At 33.2% G+C, this 18,220-nt stretch overlaps 1 protein-coding gene across 2 annotated transcripts in view; it reads left to right on the plus strand.

The window, feature by feature from the left end:
- mnb (minibrain) overlaps positions 1-18,220 on the plus strand; it is a 403,438-nt gene that overhangs the window by 347,121 nt on the left and 38,097 nt on the right. For both annotated transcript variants that reach the window (XM_075376582.1, XM_075376583.1), the window contains exons 3-4: positions 6,707-6,895; positions 14,726-14,873. In XM_075376582.1, coding sequence (XP_075232697.1) covers positions 6,707-6,895; positions 14,726-14,873 — 337 coding nt within the window. The remainder of the gene's footprint in view (positions 1-6,706; positions 6,896-14,725; positions 14,874-18,220) is intronic.

Below are 18,220 nucleotides of genomic sequence, written 5' to 3' on the forward strand. Positions count from 1 at the left end.
ACCTTTAGGTGAATGGATGAAGATAAAAGAAAACTTTTTTAATTCTTTCCAAATCCTTGAAGCAGTCAATCGCATAGTAAAGTTATTAAAAAATGTAACTATGAAATGCTGAATGTTCGATGTACATTTTATTTCTTCATCAGTAAGTAAAGGTTGTCACTTTGTTTCAGCATTACTTTAGGCAAGCCTAAGTAATTATCACTTAGTAACATAAGTGATAATTACAAAAAACACTGTGCTAGTTCTGTGTTGGGTTAGAAATCTTATTGTTGTATGAATCATTAGTTCCACGCATGGTGCAATTATGTAACAATAAAAATGCTGCGGTTGAATTAAAAAACATTGTTTAAAAAATTATTCAAGTATATACAAAAGATCTTGTAACTCAAATTCAAGATCTATCTAAAATGTATTCATATTAATAAATGAGAAAACAGGCATTTTGTTAAAAAAAGTTTATACCTTTCTCAAACATAATATGAAAATGCATTGCCAATACATTAGAGAAATTATAAAAATGATTATTAAAAACTGATATGTTTTCAAAGAATGTTTTCATATGTAATTTTTTCTGAAGTTTAGCAATTTTATCAATAATTTTCCCATAAGCAGAACGTATCCCACCTACATGATTATGGTTATGAGAAGTTTTATTGAACAATAATTTCAGTTCAGTCCGCATACTAAACAAGTTGATAAAATAAAAGAAAAATTTTATAAGTGATAATAATTGAATTCAGAATCTAATGTAAATTAAAGGCAAAGATATAAAAATTAAAATTAAATTAAAGGTTTGTAAATTAAAAGATATGAAATTCTAAGCTTGTTTAAAAATATTTGTGTTGATACATTTTTCTTATAGTAATTAGTATTAAATTGTAATTTAGTTAGGAGAACAGGACTGTTGTCTTTGTTTTGTAACCTTTGGTTTATTAATGTTGATTTTCATTTCATAGTCAAATGTCTTATCTTAAAGCATGTCATTATTTCTTAACATAGATGTCTATTATCTATCAACATTTTATCAAAAATTGAATAAAATGTATTTTTATTTTCAATTTTAATTGTTTTATCGTAATCTAGTCTGTATTTGATTAATTATAAATTATTCAGTTGTGTTCTATTTCATTAATCTGGATTCCTGTTAAAGAATTATTTTGTTATGGTTAGATCAGTCAATTAATTTCCGATGAATGAGTTTTGTATTTCGTTGAAAAGTATATTTATTGATATTTATAATTTCTGGGTGAGTGAATGTTTAGTGATAGAAATAACACATTTATAATGTTATGTAGAATGTAATAAAAAGTGTACAATTTCAAAAATATTACTGATATTAACTGGTTGTGTACTACTAGTGGATATCTATCTGATCAGTTTATAATTCAGTGTGATACTTTCACTCAAAAGCTTATTTTTTACTCAAATTTTTTTTATAAAGTATTGGAGCTTTTTCCGTTGTAATTTTTAAATAATTTTATGATAAAAATGTAAATTAGTGTACAAAAGAATTAGCATTTTGTAATAATATTTTTTAATTGGTGATATGTAGTTATTTTCCTGTGTACCACTGTTAAAATAGTTAGATAAATGTGTAAAGCATCTGAGATACTAGTAATGTTTTTCAAGAGTTCCTTTTCTTAGATTAATGACATTCATTGTTCTACTAACAGATCATGTAGCAGATTGAAGATGGTTATGAACACCACCTGCATTTCAGTGGGCTTGACATAATACGCACAAAAAGTATAATCGGTTTTATAGAGAAAATCATCTATCATCTTTTAGAAGAACTTATATAAATTGTTCTTTATCAAGCTCCATAATGAATAAGTATGGAATACTTTGACTGGCTATTTATTTTATTTGCAAAGGCAAAACAGCCAAAATTTTGGATCCGATTCCATGAGTACCATGCACATCCAATGTTTATGTTTAGTTATGAGTATGTTTTGTTTGTAGTTTCCTTAGAAAGTGCTGTAGTTATATAATTATTTCATTTTTAAATAGTTAAAATGAAAAAGCGGTTGTAGTTTGAAGAAAACATTACTGTCAACACTCCAGTCAATCAATGAAAAACAACTGTACATATATGTGAGATTACCATAACACCATTATTGGTTATTTTGTTAGTTGGGAAAATTAATTTAAAAAAGAATTCTAATATTCTCTTTTATTATTTTTAAATATCTAGATTGTTTAAAATATGAAATTATTTTGATGAAATCAATTTTGTCAAAATGATAAGAAAATTAGTTTTGACTTGGATTAGTGAACAATTAAAATTAGAGAGCATGAATGTAGAATTGTTAAATAATTTTAATTAATTTAAAAGTCACAATTGTTTCTGCATAGTCGTGCATTGTAGGGATTATGAATGGTCCTATAGGACCATCTACAACCATTACAGTTATGATACCTAACAAATAAACATGTCTTCTTTGGGAATCTGGCATATAGTTTGTAGTTCAAGTACATAAATGTGTATTTACATAATGTGTGTGTGTGTATTTACTATAATTCTAGAGAAAGGATGAGAATTTCTTTCCCTGAGATTGTTCTCAGAGAGCTGTATAATTCATGGCGAAAGAGCACTTAATTAAATTGTATTTGAGTTGTTCAATTCAAATATTAATGCACTGTTTTCATCTTAGTTATAGGTAGATAGATATTTTGATCTCTCAAGGAGTTGTAAGTAGGAAGTGTGTTCATTTCTGCCGGGTTCTAAAACACTCCATTAGGTGGATTTGTTTGTTTCATTTCATTTCTTTCAGTTGTTTCTTTCAGTAAATTGGCCCTTCCTCATTATTAATTTTTTTCCTTATCCTAGATCTCTTCTCCTGGTTTGGCTAAAATCTCAGTGATGTTGGATGAATGTAAATTATTGTGTCCTAGTATTCAAGTAGTTATTTGTATTTTAATTAATAAATATACTGTCATTCTCATTATGACAAAGTCTCTACAAGTTATTACAAACAATGTATCTTGCAAATTTTTACAGAAACATTATTATGCAGGGTGATTTTTTAGTCCTGTTACCCAATTGTTAATGTCTGGTAATTTTTTCTCTAAGAAAGGGAAATTTTGTTTTGTGACACAAAGTTGGTAGCACTACTCAACCGGTATAGATACGGCAATGTAAGTTGATTCTCCTTAAGCTGTGTAAACTTTTGTACCGTTTCCGGTCGTGTTACGAACAGAATGTCTTTTACCATAGAACTAGTTTTCATTCTTGAACAATATGTTGCTACAAAATCGTACGCGAGTGTAAAAGAATCATTTCAAATTAAATTTGTAGGTCTTCCTCCGCCAGAAAAAATGTCAATTTCTAGGCTAGTAAACCGATTTTGAGACACAGGTAGTGTTTGCAACATAAAATGTAATTGTCGTCCAACTCGCTTGACAGATGCCATTTTAGAGAATGTGAAAACAAGATTGCTCAATTCTCCAAGGAAATGTTTACGAAAACTTTCCACACAAGTTGGTTTGTCATATTTGAGTGCTCAGAAAGCCGCTAAAAAATTGAAATTATATCCGTATTGCGTACGATTAGTCCAACAGCTTCAGCCTCCAGATTTAAACAAGCGATTACAATATTGCCGTTGGTTTAGATCTCTCGTAAATGATAACGGAATCAAATTTTTAAACACAGTGTCCTTTATTGATGAAGCTTGGATCAATCTTGATGGTTATGTGAGCAGTCAAAACTGTCGAATTTGGGATGTTGAAAATCTTAACGCTTTACAAGACAAATCTTTGCATCCTGAAAAAATTGGTGTGTGGTGTGCGATATCTCGTCATCATATAGGCGGACCCATATTCTTTGAATAGACAGTAAATGGTAAAAAAATATACAGGAATATTGTGAGCCAATTTGTGTCCCTCCTGGAACCTCAAGAACAGTATTGCTGGTTTCAGCAGGACGGCGATACATGTCACACGTCTCGAGAAACCGTGGATTTTCTGCAAGAGTTGTTTGATGATCGAATAATAAGCAAGGGCTTATGGCCTCCAAGGTACCCAGACCTCACATCTCCTGACTACTTTTTGTGGGACTATATTAAGTTCGAGGCCTTCAAAAACAATCCTCACGCTAGTGATGAACCAAAAGTCATATTACAGACTTAATCACGAATATTTCCAATGCAACTCTTAAACAGGTTTCTGCTAACATGCTGAAAAGAGTCCGTGCGTGTATAACCGCAAGGGATGGGCATTTTGAGCATATTCTTTAACAATTATGTAATAGCTCTTTATTAAATCTCTTTTGTAAGTAACAAATACATTTTTTATTCCACCTAAATTTCCCTTTCTTAAATTACATTTAAAATTGGGTAACAGGACTAAAAAATCACTCTGTACAATGTTGGTTTGAAATAAATTATTTTTCTACATTACATTAAATAATAATATTTTTGTGTCTACACAGTAATATTCATACGTAGTATATTACGTTAATAATAAATTGTTTTTTTTTATTAATAATGGTTCAATACACAATAGTTGAACTCATTTTATGGACTGAATCATTGCTAGTAGTAGTAGTGGTAGTAGTATTATATGGTTTGGTGGGTTCAGATCCTTTTATGCTATTCTGAAAGTGTTTTGTAACTGCTGAATAAAATTTGTTATTGTATTTTTGAGCTATATTGAAATAAATCAATGAGAATATAAAATAATGTATATTGTGTTATGAAATAAATTGTTAATATAATTAATTTTGTGCGTAGAACAGAATTTTGTATTAATTTTCTCAGCCCAGATACCAGGATAATATATAGATTTATGGTTTCATAAATTGAAGTCTTTTATTTCTTTTTATTTTTTTAATTTACTTCTAAAGGAGATGTTTAATTTTCAATATAAAGAATAGTAGTCTAATGTTGTATATTCAAGTTCTTATTTATTCAAGCATTTGTAAATCTAGATTAGAATTTCTGTTTTCTCGGTCAGTTTTTTCTTTTATTGTATTCTGTTAGATTTGTATTCATTTCGTAAAGGTTTATCGTAAAATTTTTCTAGTAAAACAAGAAAAAAAAGCATTTTTTTATATATTAAATAATATTTTATCTTCTTATGATTCTTCTTTTTTATTTTATTGTAATTAATGTTCACATTCTTTTTAAAATGTATTTTTTCCATTATTTTAATAATTTTCTTTTTATTTATAAGTGAATAGAGGTTTTATTTTTGGATGAATTGAAGAGGCTTAACAAATTTTGGTATTTGTTGTCCAAATGTCGAGACAAGATTTTATTCTTATCTCGTAAAAAGTTATCGGTCCTTAAAAATGTTTAATTAGTCAAAAACTGAAATATACGTTAATGATTTCTTGTGTATCCTGTAAATTTCTACTCGGATTTTTTTCATGTCATTTTTGTTTCAACACTGATGACTCGAAAGGGATTTTATTTGTTTTATTAATTGCTAATCATTATTGAAGTTTAATTTAAATTCTTTTAGATAATATTGTTATAAGTTTATTGAATTGCATAACTTAGATATGATTTACTTTGCCAAAGTTCGTATTTCCCAACTTTTTCTAATATTTTGTTTGAGGATAAAAAAATACTGTTATATTAATTTTAATCTTGGCATTCATTATTTTTACTTGTCCCAGCTGGGATGGACTGACATTTTAATAACGACTGTAGAATTTTTTTCTAGGAGACTTGGCTTGGTGGTCATCGTTTTATTTAGCCTGATTAAATTTATTTTGACTTTTGATTATTGGTATTAATTAGATTAACTGTTTTATGTTTCATTTGCAAATTAGACATCTTGGGTCTGTTATAGAACAAGGATCAGTTTGGTTTTTAGTTATTTAGTCCACCTCTTTACCTTGTAAAATATAAAAATATTGTTATTTACAGACAAGGTAGTTGATATATTTTGTATGAATATAGATTAAATATATATTAAGATATCATAAGACTTAAGAGACGTTACCTGATAATTTTATATTATCTTCAATCAGGAAACAAAAGTCATTGATATTCCAAACAACTCCATTGCAACTCCACTGAATCCTAATAAAAAAGTGCCGTTCTGTTGGTGGCTACTAGAAAGTTTCAGAATTTTGCTGCAGATGGACCTGATTAGTAAAGTCCAAAGGAACTTGCATCTAATTCCTTGACTTTAAGTAGTGTTGGAGTACTGGTTTTTTTTATGGTCAGAGAGTTATCAAAAGTCAAAAGGATATTTGAACTTGCAATAAAAGTCCAGATCCTTATTGACAGTCAAGAACTCTTATTAGTTCTTTCCTTATTAGAAATTTGTCCTGCCTTTATAACTTTATAAAATCTAGTTTTAAAGTGCCGGCCTCAGTGGTGCAAGTGGTAGCATCTCGGCCTTTCACCCAGAGGTCCTGGGTTCGAAACCCGGTCAGGCATGGCATTTTTCCACATGCTACAAAATACTCATCTCATCCTCTGTGGAAAGAATTGCTTGACTGCGGACCCGGAGGTTAAACAAAAAAAAAAATTTTTAAATAAGTAGTTGGAAAGTGAAAATAGCAGTGGAGACAACTTATGGTAGAACAAAGCATCTTCATTTGAGTATTCATGTAGAAATTGATTGGATATTGTGGAATGATATTCTTAAATGACAACTTTTGTTCATATGATATTTTCTTTCAATTAATATAAATAAAATATAATTGAAGTAATAACTAATAACTGAGTTTTTTCTGTCTGATTGTTCACAGGTTTATTACGCAAAGAAAAAACGAAGAGCGCAGCAGACACAAGGTGAAGATAGTTCACATAAGAAGGAGCGAAAGCTTTACAACGATGGTTATGATGATGATAACCATGATTATATTATTAGGAATGGTGAGAAGTTCCTTGATCGATATGAAATTGATTCACTTATCGGTAGAGGATCTTTTGGACAGGTAATTTGAATTTAATTTAGCAATTAAAATTATTTTGTTACATTTTTAATCAAACCAACCATTTTTTTTAATTTATTTTCTTTAGTTTTTATTATCACTTTTTTTTGTAACTAAATGTTACATATGTGCTCCATTAACTACATGCAAAAATGAGTAAATTTTGGTTTGTTTGCATCACTATCAACAAAAAACATGTTTTTATTAAGTAACCAGGTAATATTAGTTTTGCTGTCAATCTTCATTTTTTAAACTTTATTGAAAATTATTTATATTTCTTTTCCCCCCTGAAGGTCCTTTAAAAGTATTAAAGTTGTCTAACTTTAAAAAAAATGATTATAGTTTTTGTAATGAAACTCTTTTTTCAGTAAATATTATATGTTCATGTTCATAACATATGTAAATAGGACTTGTTGCAAACCACAGTAAGTTTGAAAGGGAAGTGATTTGCGTGAGAGAAGAAAGAAGCAAAAAAGGAGGAGAAGTGACATAGGAAGTATTATACTATGTACAAACATTGATCTGAACTGCACTAATATTTAAATCAGAATTATCGCTATCATCACTATGACCATTTACATTAATAACAACATTTTCAGTGCCATTATCAGTTAAAAGTTCTTAAGGCAAATAAGATATTTCTCTTTTCTTGACTTGGTCGCACTTATTTTCATTTGGCATTCATAACTGAATTTGCTCGTTATTCAGTTAATACAGTAGCATCATCTAATGTAAAATTAACATTTTTTTTTACTACTCTTTTAAAACCGTCCAAATTTTTTTAATCAGATTTAATTTCAGAGAATTAAGAGGCAATGGTTTGACTGGCATGTACATAGGATTCATCTGTTTAGATCATAGGTCTGTTTTGGTTGCAGTACTCTGTAATAGTCTTAAGTGATGTAGCCTTAGTTCCCAATTTTCTAATTTTTCTATTATCTATCGTTTTTTTTTCCATTTGAACCCTGTGTCTGATATTCTGTCATAAAGACTAAAGGTTTCTTTGAAAATTGATCTCTTATATGACCAGTAGTAGCAATTGAAGAGTAATTTGATCTTTCTTTATCAATGTGAAAATAATAATTGTTTTATGAATGATACTTTTATAATAGTTATTCTCAGACGTTTTAGTTTTTTTAGTGTTACGATTTTTTTGGGAGTGCTACGCCTATATCAGGATTAATTTTTGTTTCACTTAAAATTTTTTGGACACTACTGAGTGAAATTCTTGTAGCTTGGGTGACACATTTCTAAATTATATAAGAAGGATCGGTTCCGGTTCCACCTTATCCCTCCTTTGTAATTTTTTTTTTTTTTTTAATACTATTTTCCCACCTACTCCTCTGGAACGGATCTACAATCAAGTTTGACTCGAACCAGAGGAGTGTCCTTTACTCTAGCTCGCCTCCCCACCCGCCGGCTGTATGTCCGGCACGGCATGTCAGCTCACCGGTTAGCTCTTTTATTTATTTTATAGATGTTCATCATACACTGATTACTGAGAGTCCACCACCCTTGTTCTCTCAGCAACAGTCACCCCTATTCTTTAATCTCTCTCTTTTTTTATGTGATATCATACCAACCTAACGATTAGTTTAAAACATAAGCCGCGGAGTCCTTAGGTTTCTTCACCTCTCTGCCCATCCACGCAAGCACGAACGATCATGAGCTCCACCTTCGGCTGTCCGTCATCACAATCGAGCAAGAGCACCACCTTAAATTACCCGTCAACAACAAACAGTTATCTTATGACAGTTTTCAGTATCTTTTAACAAATTTTATAATTTTTTTTTTTTTATGTCACGGAAGGTGTGTAAACCACACTCAATAAGCTATATCTCAATATTGCCCATTCTCTCAACTACAGCGAGCGGTTTCTTCTTGACGAGCTTCGTCATCTTTCTTCTTTATAACTGTGGTTATGAACGACGAGATCACATAAAAGTTATGGTCGTTAAGTAGCATTTTATCCACCACATTCTCCGTAGATAATGGCCCTATACGTCTTGCACAGGATTGCCTGCTTTCAGTCCAACGGTTACATGCAAATACTACATGTTCAGGGGAATCATATGCCCCACAGTAAGGACAGTTGCTGTTATCTACCCTTTGTCTTGCACATAAATAGGACCTGAACGACCCATGCCCTGTAAAAAATTGCGTTATCCAGTAATTTATGTACCCGAACTTCCTTTCTATCCATGGTCGGATCAAAGGTATCAAACGATGTGTCCATCGTCCCGTGTTGGCTACATCCCAACGATGTTGCCAGTTACGCAGCATCTCTTCATATGCTTCTTTAGAAGGTTGTCCACGTGCTATATTCACTCGCATCTCCGCCAGTTGTTTAAGCGGAGGAACTCCTACAATTACGAGTACTGCCTCGGTGGAGACTGAAGAATATGCGCATATCACTCTTAAGCCCATGCGCCGTTGTATTCCTTCAAGGGCTCTTCTGTTCTTGTCGGCACGCAGAGCTCTTTCCCAGACTTGTATACCGTAAAGTAAGATGGAATTAACTACGTGAGCGTAAATCTTACGCTTCGCAGTTCAGGATCCTGTCATATTGCCGAGTAATTTGCTAAGATTTTTGACCATACATTCAGCGCGTTTACGTATTTCATTCACGTGTGCCGTAAAACTCCTCCTCTTGTCATGCCAGATCCCTAAGTATTTGGCTGAAGTCTGTTGCTGGACAAGATTACCCCTACTCGGATTAGGATGTCAGATATTCTCCTACGGCCTGTCATGACTACATATTTTGTTTTACCATGCGAAAGTTTTAAGCCTTTAGTGGACATCCAGACTTCTGCCATTCGTATAGCTGCGCTTGCCTTCTCCGATACCTCTACTTCAGTTTTTCCAGTAACAACCAAGGCCAGTCAGCAAAAGCCACTGGGAAAACACCCAGAGGATATCTCAGCCCGAGAATTCCGTCATAGACCAGATTCCAAAGGAGTGGCCCCAAGACAGAGCCTTGATGCACTCCACACGTCACTTTGAAGCGGAAGCAGGATCTACCCTGGTAACAAACGACAAACCTATCCTGCAAGTAATTCTGGATAATTCTTCTTAGGTATCCAGGAATATCCTTATCTCTCAACGCTTGTAGGATCGCATCCCATTTCAGCGAATTAAAAGCATTGCTCACATCAAGCAATATCACAATTGGTATCTTCCTGGTGCGCCAAATACCCGATGCCGCTTCGTCCACCAGACGCATAACTGTCTTAACAGCACCCACCGTAGAACGCCCCTTACGGAAACTAAATTGTGCGTTAGAAAGGCCACCATGTTCTTCAATCGCATTTTTCAGACGCAATTCCAGCAATCTCTCTAGGAGTTCGCAGATGTTATTGATCATGCATATAGGTCTATATGCTACTTGTAAGTCATCGGTTCCCGGTTTCTTGATAAGGGCCAACCTGGACTCTTTCCATTGCGTTGGAATACAACCATCTCTCAGGATCTTATTCATGATATTAAGAAGCTCTGCAGGCATCCTCTCTGCTAATATTCTGATTATCTTGGCTGGAATGCCATCTGGCCCGAGTCCCTTATGTAGCTTCAGTCTTTTCGCCGCCATTAATAGCTCACTAGCGTCGAGAAGTTCAAAGTTATTATCCACAATCTCCTCCCGGATCCGCTTGCTGAGGAAATAATTCCTTTACAACACGATGGACCTTATCGTCTGTTAAGGCAGGTAATCTCTTCCCTAACTTGTTGGTAACAATTGTAAAACCCTTGCCCCATGGATCAGCATCTATATCTTGACACAGTCGCTTTCAGCAACTGGCTTTACTCCTTTTAATTGATGCATTATATGCATTCCTTGCTTCCACGTATACCTCACGCGCAGCATCCCTTAATCTAGCATTCTGCCTACCTGATCTTTGGTAGGCCTTCTTGCTTTCCATGCTGCCTTTCGTAGTTGTTCCAAATCAGGCGACCACCAGTAAGCATGTTGCTGCCCCCGGGGATAAACTAAGACCCCCAGCTTTTCCGCATTCATCTTGAACTTGTTCCACACAGTCTTCGGGGGACATATCGCCAGCAAGTCTTAGGATTATTCTGTCCCTAAACCGTAAGCATCCTTTTTTGGAGACGATCAGCCTTCCCGGCGTTACACGAATTTCCCTGGATCGGGACTCAAATGCTATAAATAGATGGTCCGATAGACTCTCTTTATTTATAATCCTCCATACAAAGAAGTCGTTAATATCAGTACTCGTTGTAAAACCTAAATCTATTGCCGAACACGACATTCGTCTACGGAACGTCATATCTTCACCGTTTATACACGTCAGCCGTAGTGTATTAACATACTTACTCAGGTGACGCCCTCTTAGACTGTTTACAGTTCCCGCAAATTCGTGACTTTTGGCGTTAAAGTCTCCAGCGATTAAGACTTTACGACCTCTATGCCTCCTGCAAGATTTTCTAGGAATACTACAAAATTATCTATTCCCGCATTTGGAGAATTGCAGCAAGAAAATACACGATTTCACCGAGGTCGGCCCATATGAAACCGTCACTGCTGCCACTGTTAATTATAGGGATCCCAGACATCGGAAAACCAATAGCTGCCGTCGTTGTCGTATCCACTAGCCATCCTGTTCCAGAAATAAGATCATAAGGAGGTTCCGACACAAAAATGACGTCTGAGCTCTCCGTCAAAGCGGTGTCCCACGATAAAGCCAACGACTGTCGGCTCCTATTGCAATTGATTTGTAGAAATCTTATTTTGCAATAGTACACCGACCGGTCCTGTGGCCCTCCTTACCACATAGCATGCACGTTGTCAGGTCTTTACATTGTGCTCTGTGATGACCCGCTTTTCCACACCCGAAGCACAGTTGCGTACGGTCCACACCCTTGCAGGTCGCAGAGACGTGGCCGAAAGACCAACATCTAAAGCATCTTTCTTCCGGTTCTCTTATGTACGCTCGACAATGAACCCGGCCGATGCGAACCCGTCTTTCCGTTAATTTTTTTGCGGCCCGGAAGTTCATGATTACGGTGACGTTTTTAGTTTCACCGTAAGCTTGTCTTATTGACGATAATTTAAAGTCTTCGTCCTCACCGAGTACTCGCGATAACGCAGTGGTTATTTCTTCTTCTGTTGTATCCATGGCTATGTCCTTAACATGTACCACCGTCCGCCTGCTTTCACGTGACCTGAGATCAATTTTAAGATCCGCCGCCTTGGTTTTCAATAACGTTTTCAGCTCGGCAGCTTTCGTTGAACCTTGGACCCGAATATGTAAATCATCATTTACACCTTTCTTTAGTGACAATATCACCTACTTCTTCTTGTGACTCCGAAGACTTGACAGTCCGTAATAAATCCGCGTAGGATCTTCCCTGCGCTTTAACAATAACAGTACCGCTATCAGTTACCACGGGTGTAGTTCTTGAGACCTTTTACTTCTTGACGCAGTCCTTCTCCTGGTCGAACATAAATCTTAATGTTTTCCTCCTGTTGACGAAGTAAGTACAATATAATCTTGCGTAAGCTTGTCCCGAATTTGCCTCCAGGCAGAACGAAAGTCGGCACTGCAGAACTACTCACAACTCTTTTCAAGGCCACTAATATCGTCTTGAGTAATGACTCCTCATGCTCCAATGAGTCGTAAAATATTGTATATCGCGTAAATTGAATTGTAAAAGCATCACTACACATTATAGTAGAGATATCTTGCTTTATTTCACCTGGTTTCACTTGGTACCTCCTAGATTCTTGAACGCCTTTATTTTTCACAATGTCATGAAAATGACACGTGTCACCCTCCTGTGGATATTCCTCTAGTTGTACAAGACGCTGCAATAAATTAATTGGCCATTTCCTGTGTAGGAGGCATATCAGATCATCGTCCGATGTTACATCCGCCATTATGTCCACTACTTGACTTTGGTGTGACAATTCAGTCTGAGTCGGAATCTCATTACATTGCTTCGGATGTGAGAGCTCATAAAGAGCCCTCACCGAGGTTCCTAAGTCTTTAGCTAATTCAAAAATCTTAAAAGCGCATTCTTTAATTTCTTTCTTAGTATTAGTGCTTTCATGCACTAATTTCACTAAATTTCCAACTTCTTTCATCAACTGATCAAAGTCTGTGCCCTCGGTAGAATCACTATCTGTGCTAGCTTCAATCTCCTCTAGTTTATGTTTTTGAGGTTTATCACCTTCTCTTCTCTTGTCTCTTTGTGGAATCGGGTCCGTACACTAGATGTAGGCTGCGGAGACACGCTCTCCAATTGGCTCACAGACTGTTCCTGCTGCGATACTTCCATCCTAACAGGGGAAGGAGCCAGTGTTTTTTTAGGTTTAAAACCTTTGTCAGCCATCTCACAATTCAGTAAAAGCAGATAAAATTATAAAAAATTAAAAATCTAACTCTCAACTCAATCCCAATTAACTTGATACCCCACTCACTATAATCGGAGGGGGTCCAATACGGGGGTCAGGGGGTCACTTACTAGAAGCAAGACTAATAAAACTAAGTCTATATATAACAAGATTAAACTTGACTTCTATTCCAGTAACTTATAAATTAAAATATTTATATACTAACACACTGCATGTTAATAACACACACAAATGCAGTTAAATGTAAATAATATACTCACTACTATACACAAAGTAACACACACAGTCTCTTTGTAATAGAGTTAAAAACATTAAACACAACTTCTGTCGTCTGGCTATGGATAAGTTTACGCTCCCCAGTTTTTTCTTATTATACCCACTATTTTTACCTTCCATGATAATAAAGTGGAATTATAATACTGCCCTGTGTTAAACTTATTTTAAACTAAAGAAACAGAATCCGTTAACAACAGAAAATATAAAAATTAAAAAATTGTAATGACACTGATAATTTTTGTAAACAAAACACAATGCGATGTTTTCACAAAACTAATACAAAACACTCAGATAGACACACTATAACAGCGAAGAAGCAACTGAACAAATCCATACCCCCACCACTAAAAATTTGTTATCTATAGAAACACTTCAAGAACAAACTTATTGTGGTTTACAAGCCCTAATCACCTGTTTGCATATGTTATATTACTGACGTATGGTAATCAGTTTAATAAACAATGTTTTGCGTGTTGACATTTTATCTTTTAATTTATGTTTGTTTTTTTTTTTTTTAGGATTGATCTGAAATATCCAAGTGTTTGGTTATTAGGGATGTAGTTTACTATCTTTTCTATGACCTTATTTCTAATTTTAATTTTGAAATTGATGTAAGGTTGTGTTGGTCCCTTTTTTTCCAACCTTTATGACCTGGTTTTGAATATTTTCTGTATATTCTTGTTATACAAATGCAGTTGGCTTTAGATTTATACTCTCTAAAGTATTCATAATGGGCCCTCTGTTTATCAGTAACCTTTAACTTCTACAGTGAGAATATTGCATGGAGCATTAGCTTAAATTCATTCTTTAATTTAATTATTTTTCATAAAAACCTTTCTTCAATACCCTGTAATAAAAAAATGAAATCTTAGTAGTACACGTATTTATTAAGTTTTCTAAAAATAAAAAAAGTTTAAATTCCAAATTTCTGTTTTCATTCAAAATTCCTACCTACTTTTGCAAATTGTTGTATAAAATATTATAATTCGTTAGTAAAATTTTTGTTTACATATTTGCATTTTCAATCTAATGATAAAAATTTAACTATTGTGCTATTCAAGTACTGTAATTGTTTTTGTCATTTGTTGAATTTTTAACTAACATACCTACCTCTTTTAAGTTGGTTGAATTTTATTTCCTTTTTTTTTATTATGTTATATGTACATAATATATTTCTCTCTTTACAGGTGGTGAAGGCATTCGATCATGAAGAACAATGCCATGTTGCTATTAAAATAATAAAAAATAAAAAACCGTTCCTTAACCAAGCTCAGATTGAAGTTAAATTATTAGAAATGATGAACAAAGCTGATGTTGATAACAAGTTTTATATAGGTTTGTATTGTAGTGCTCAATTTTTTTTAATAGTAATGCTGTTTTTAATAGATGTGTAGTCTTATTTATTATTTTATTTATTTATTTATGTTAATGTATAGATTTTTAATGTAAGTAAATATATGGTTAAAGTAAATTTGAAAATTATTTACTAAATATGTTCTGTTAAAATAGTTTGTAATTTTAATTTTGGATCAACATATAACATATTTTTCATAGGATTGTGACCTTTCATTAATTAAGTTGGAAGATTTGTGATATTTTTATATTAATAAGGTCTTGTAACAACATTTAATTCATTTATTTTCACTTAGTTTTTTTAGCAATTAACTATGAAATTTACTGTTTGCAAAATAGCCTAAAATTATGTTAGCTTAAAATGTACACTAGTCAGTCTTTCGCCCATCTTGGTTGATTGGTTAAGAGTAAGTAATGATTGGTTATTTTAAAAAAGATAGAGAGAGATAGGGAAAAATTATATATTCAATATTTTTAGATTTTTCTACAAAGTTTTTTATGCCCTGTGAATAAAAATCTACCTCCCAAAATGTTAACCAATTTGATAATGCTATTTTCAATTCTTCAATCTCCTACAAACAGACTGTAAAAACAAAGCTCTCTTTTGAAGTACAGAAAAACTTGAAAAGTCAGTAGTTATGCCAGGTTTGCAATCTGTGATCATGTATAACCATCAATGCCTGATGTATATCAGTATTCTACATCTTCAATTCTGAGAGGCATACCTCAGTTATAAAAACATTTCATACTACATCTCGGCTCTGATTGTTATTTCAAGCTTTAATATAAACTTCGAAAAGACATATAATTACGAATGTCTAAAAGACATATGGATCTAGTAGGTAATAACCATAGTCTTCTGTACTGATTGCATTTTATTGATTTTTTCTTTGGAGAACCTGAGTTTATTAATTGTTCTTTTGACTCTGTATTAATGTAAGCAATTCAAGTTTCATTAGAAAATCTTAGAATGGGAAAAAATTCATCTCCCTTTCACTTACAGTGGTTCATAGTGCATGTGCAGATGTGATTATTTGAATTTTAAGCTTGTCAGGCAACAGTTTCAGGATTCATTTTGGACACAGTTTATAACAGTTCTTTGTGATATGTGCTCTGAAATAACTGTAAATCCAAAAATTTAGAACAGTTCATAACATGATTGGTTTTCTTATATTTTAGCATTCACTTGTTCTACAGATCTTCCATGTGAACAGGCTCTTCTGTTTGTCGTGAACATTTCTACGGCCTTATCAGATTCATTACCTTAATTTTTCTTTATTCATTTTTGCCCATAAATACAATATAATTTATAGTGAATCTTTATTTAAGATTTTTTTGCATTCAGATTGAATCACATACAGTGGTACAATTGTTTCTTGTTGTCACAGCCATTATTACTCTGTTACAAACAACAAAGTAGGATTATAGGTGATGAACCAGTTACAGCTATTGCATGTGTTCAATCCAGTTCTTATACTTTTTTTGGTGAATGATTTTTACTTATGAGTTTTACCTTCTAAATTTACATTCTTCATTTTCTCTAGTTTACCCTTAATTCCTGCACAACCTATACTCATATCACTTTTATCACTCCTTTTTTTATTTGTATTCTGTGAATAACAAATCTTAATGAAATGTATGATTATGAGTCAGTCATCATTTATTTTAAAATAGTATAGCACTGTAAAATGCTGGTTAATATTAATTAGAGAATTAGCAATGTCCTTGGACTGCCCCCTAGAATACAACATATACTGTTCTAATGGAAAATTTAATTATAAAACTCATGCTATTTCAGTCCAGGTGATGGCTTACATACAAAATAAAACATTTATAATTAAAATATTATGTCTAGTCACATTATAAAATGTTGAAAATGACTTAATGATGTTTCTAAATTTTACTTAATAGTATTAAAAAATGATTAAAGGAAATTTTATAAATACATGTGTAATTAAAATATAAGTTTTGTCCAAAAAAAAACCAAATAAAAAAATATTTTTATTAATTTATTATGTAACTTAATCTTATACCAATGACTGAACCAAGCTACACCAGAGTTTAGAGAAGGCAGCATATGGATACAGTGGGCTGCCACTTAGAAGATAACATGTGATCAGAAGCATTGGAGTGCCCCAACACTATACAAATGAACAAGAAAAATTCAGTCAGCCTCAAAATAATAAACTCCATACAAGAATTCAAGTCTCAATTCTCGAGAATCTTCTCAACACTCATCCTAAAAGCATCTAATAAAATCTATACTACAATAAACACCCGTGCACCCAATAATAATAAAAATAACTCTCCAAAAGACTGTAAAGAAATAGAAAAGTACTGGGATCTACTCAACCTGACTATAAATAACATCCCCAAAAACGTTGTTAAACAATTAATCAGAGACTTCAATGCTCAACTAGGTTTAGAAAGAAGATACTGCAACATCAACCGAAAATGGCTCGCCCAAAAGAAAACAAACAAAAATGGACAGTGACTCATCATCGATTTCTGCAGAAACCACAGCCTAATCTTGAAATCCACATATTTCAAGAGGAAACTTAAAAATCTGAAAGCCTGCAAACACCCCCAACTTCACTAAAGGAGAATGGCAACTAGACCATATCTTAATGGACAAACACCACCACAACGAGATCTACAACATAAAAGTCCTCCAAAGAGTTGACATAGGCTCAGATTGCTATGTAGTCAAAATTAAAATTAAATTTACTCACCAAAGAATGCAACAAAACCAAACCCCTAAAACTAAAAGAAAATGAACCCTACCCAACTAATCAAGAATGAAAATGACCAAAAAGCAACTGAAAAAGAAACAATCACGAATAAACTTGATCTAGTGAACAACTTTAAACAAATCACAGAAGAATTAGCCCCAATAAAATCCTGGGAAAATCATCAGTGGTGGAATAGCAAAGGTGTCAAAACAGTGGAGAAAAGACATCATGCATGGCTATTTCACCAATCCAAAAAATCAGAAACATTCTTCCAAAATCTAGTTAACGAAACCACTCAAACCCTAAGGAGAATAATAAGACAATACCATAAAAACACACTGAGGTCAATAGCAGAAAAATTCAATAAAACACAGTTGAAAGACCATTACAAAACCTTTAAAAAAATCAGCTCCAAAAATATGAACCCCCCAACCCGACTAATAAAAAATGAAAGTGGTAAACTGGCCCATAACAGTAAGGACAATGCAGAAATCCTAGCTAAATATTTCAATAAACTCCTAAATTGCGAAGAACCAACAGAACTCCTAAACTTCAACACCAACACCACAAGAAAACATCAACCCTCCCGCAATAAAA

This window comes from Lycorma delicatula, chromosome 10, assembly GCF_047948215.1.
Source record: "Lycorma delicatula isolate Av1 chromosome 10, ASM4794821v1, whole genome shotgun sequence".
Taxonomy (NCBI): domain Eukaryota; kingdom Metazoa; phylum Arthropoda; class Insecta; order Hemiptera; family Fulgoridae; genus Lycorma; species Lycorma delicatula.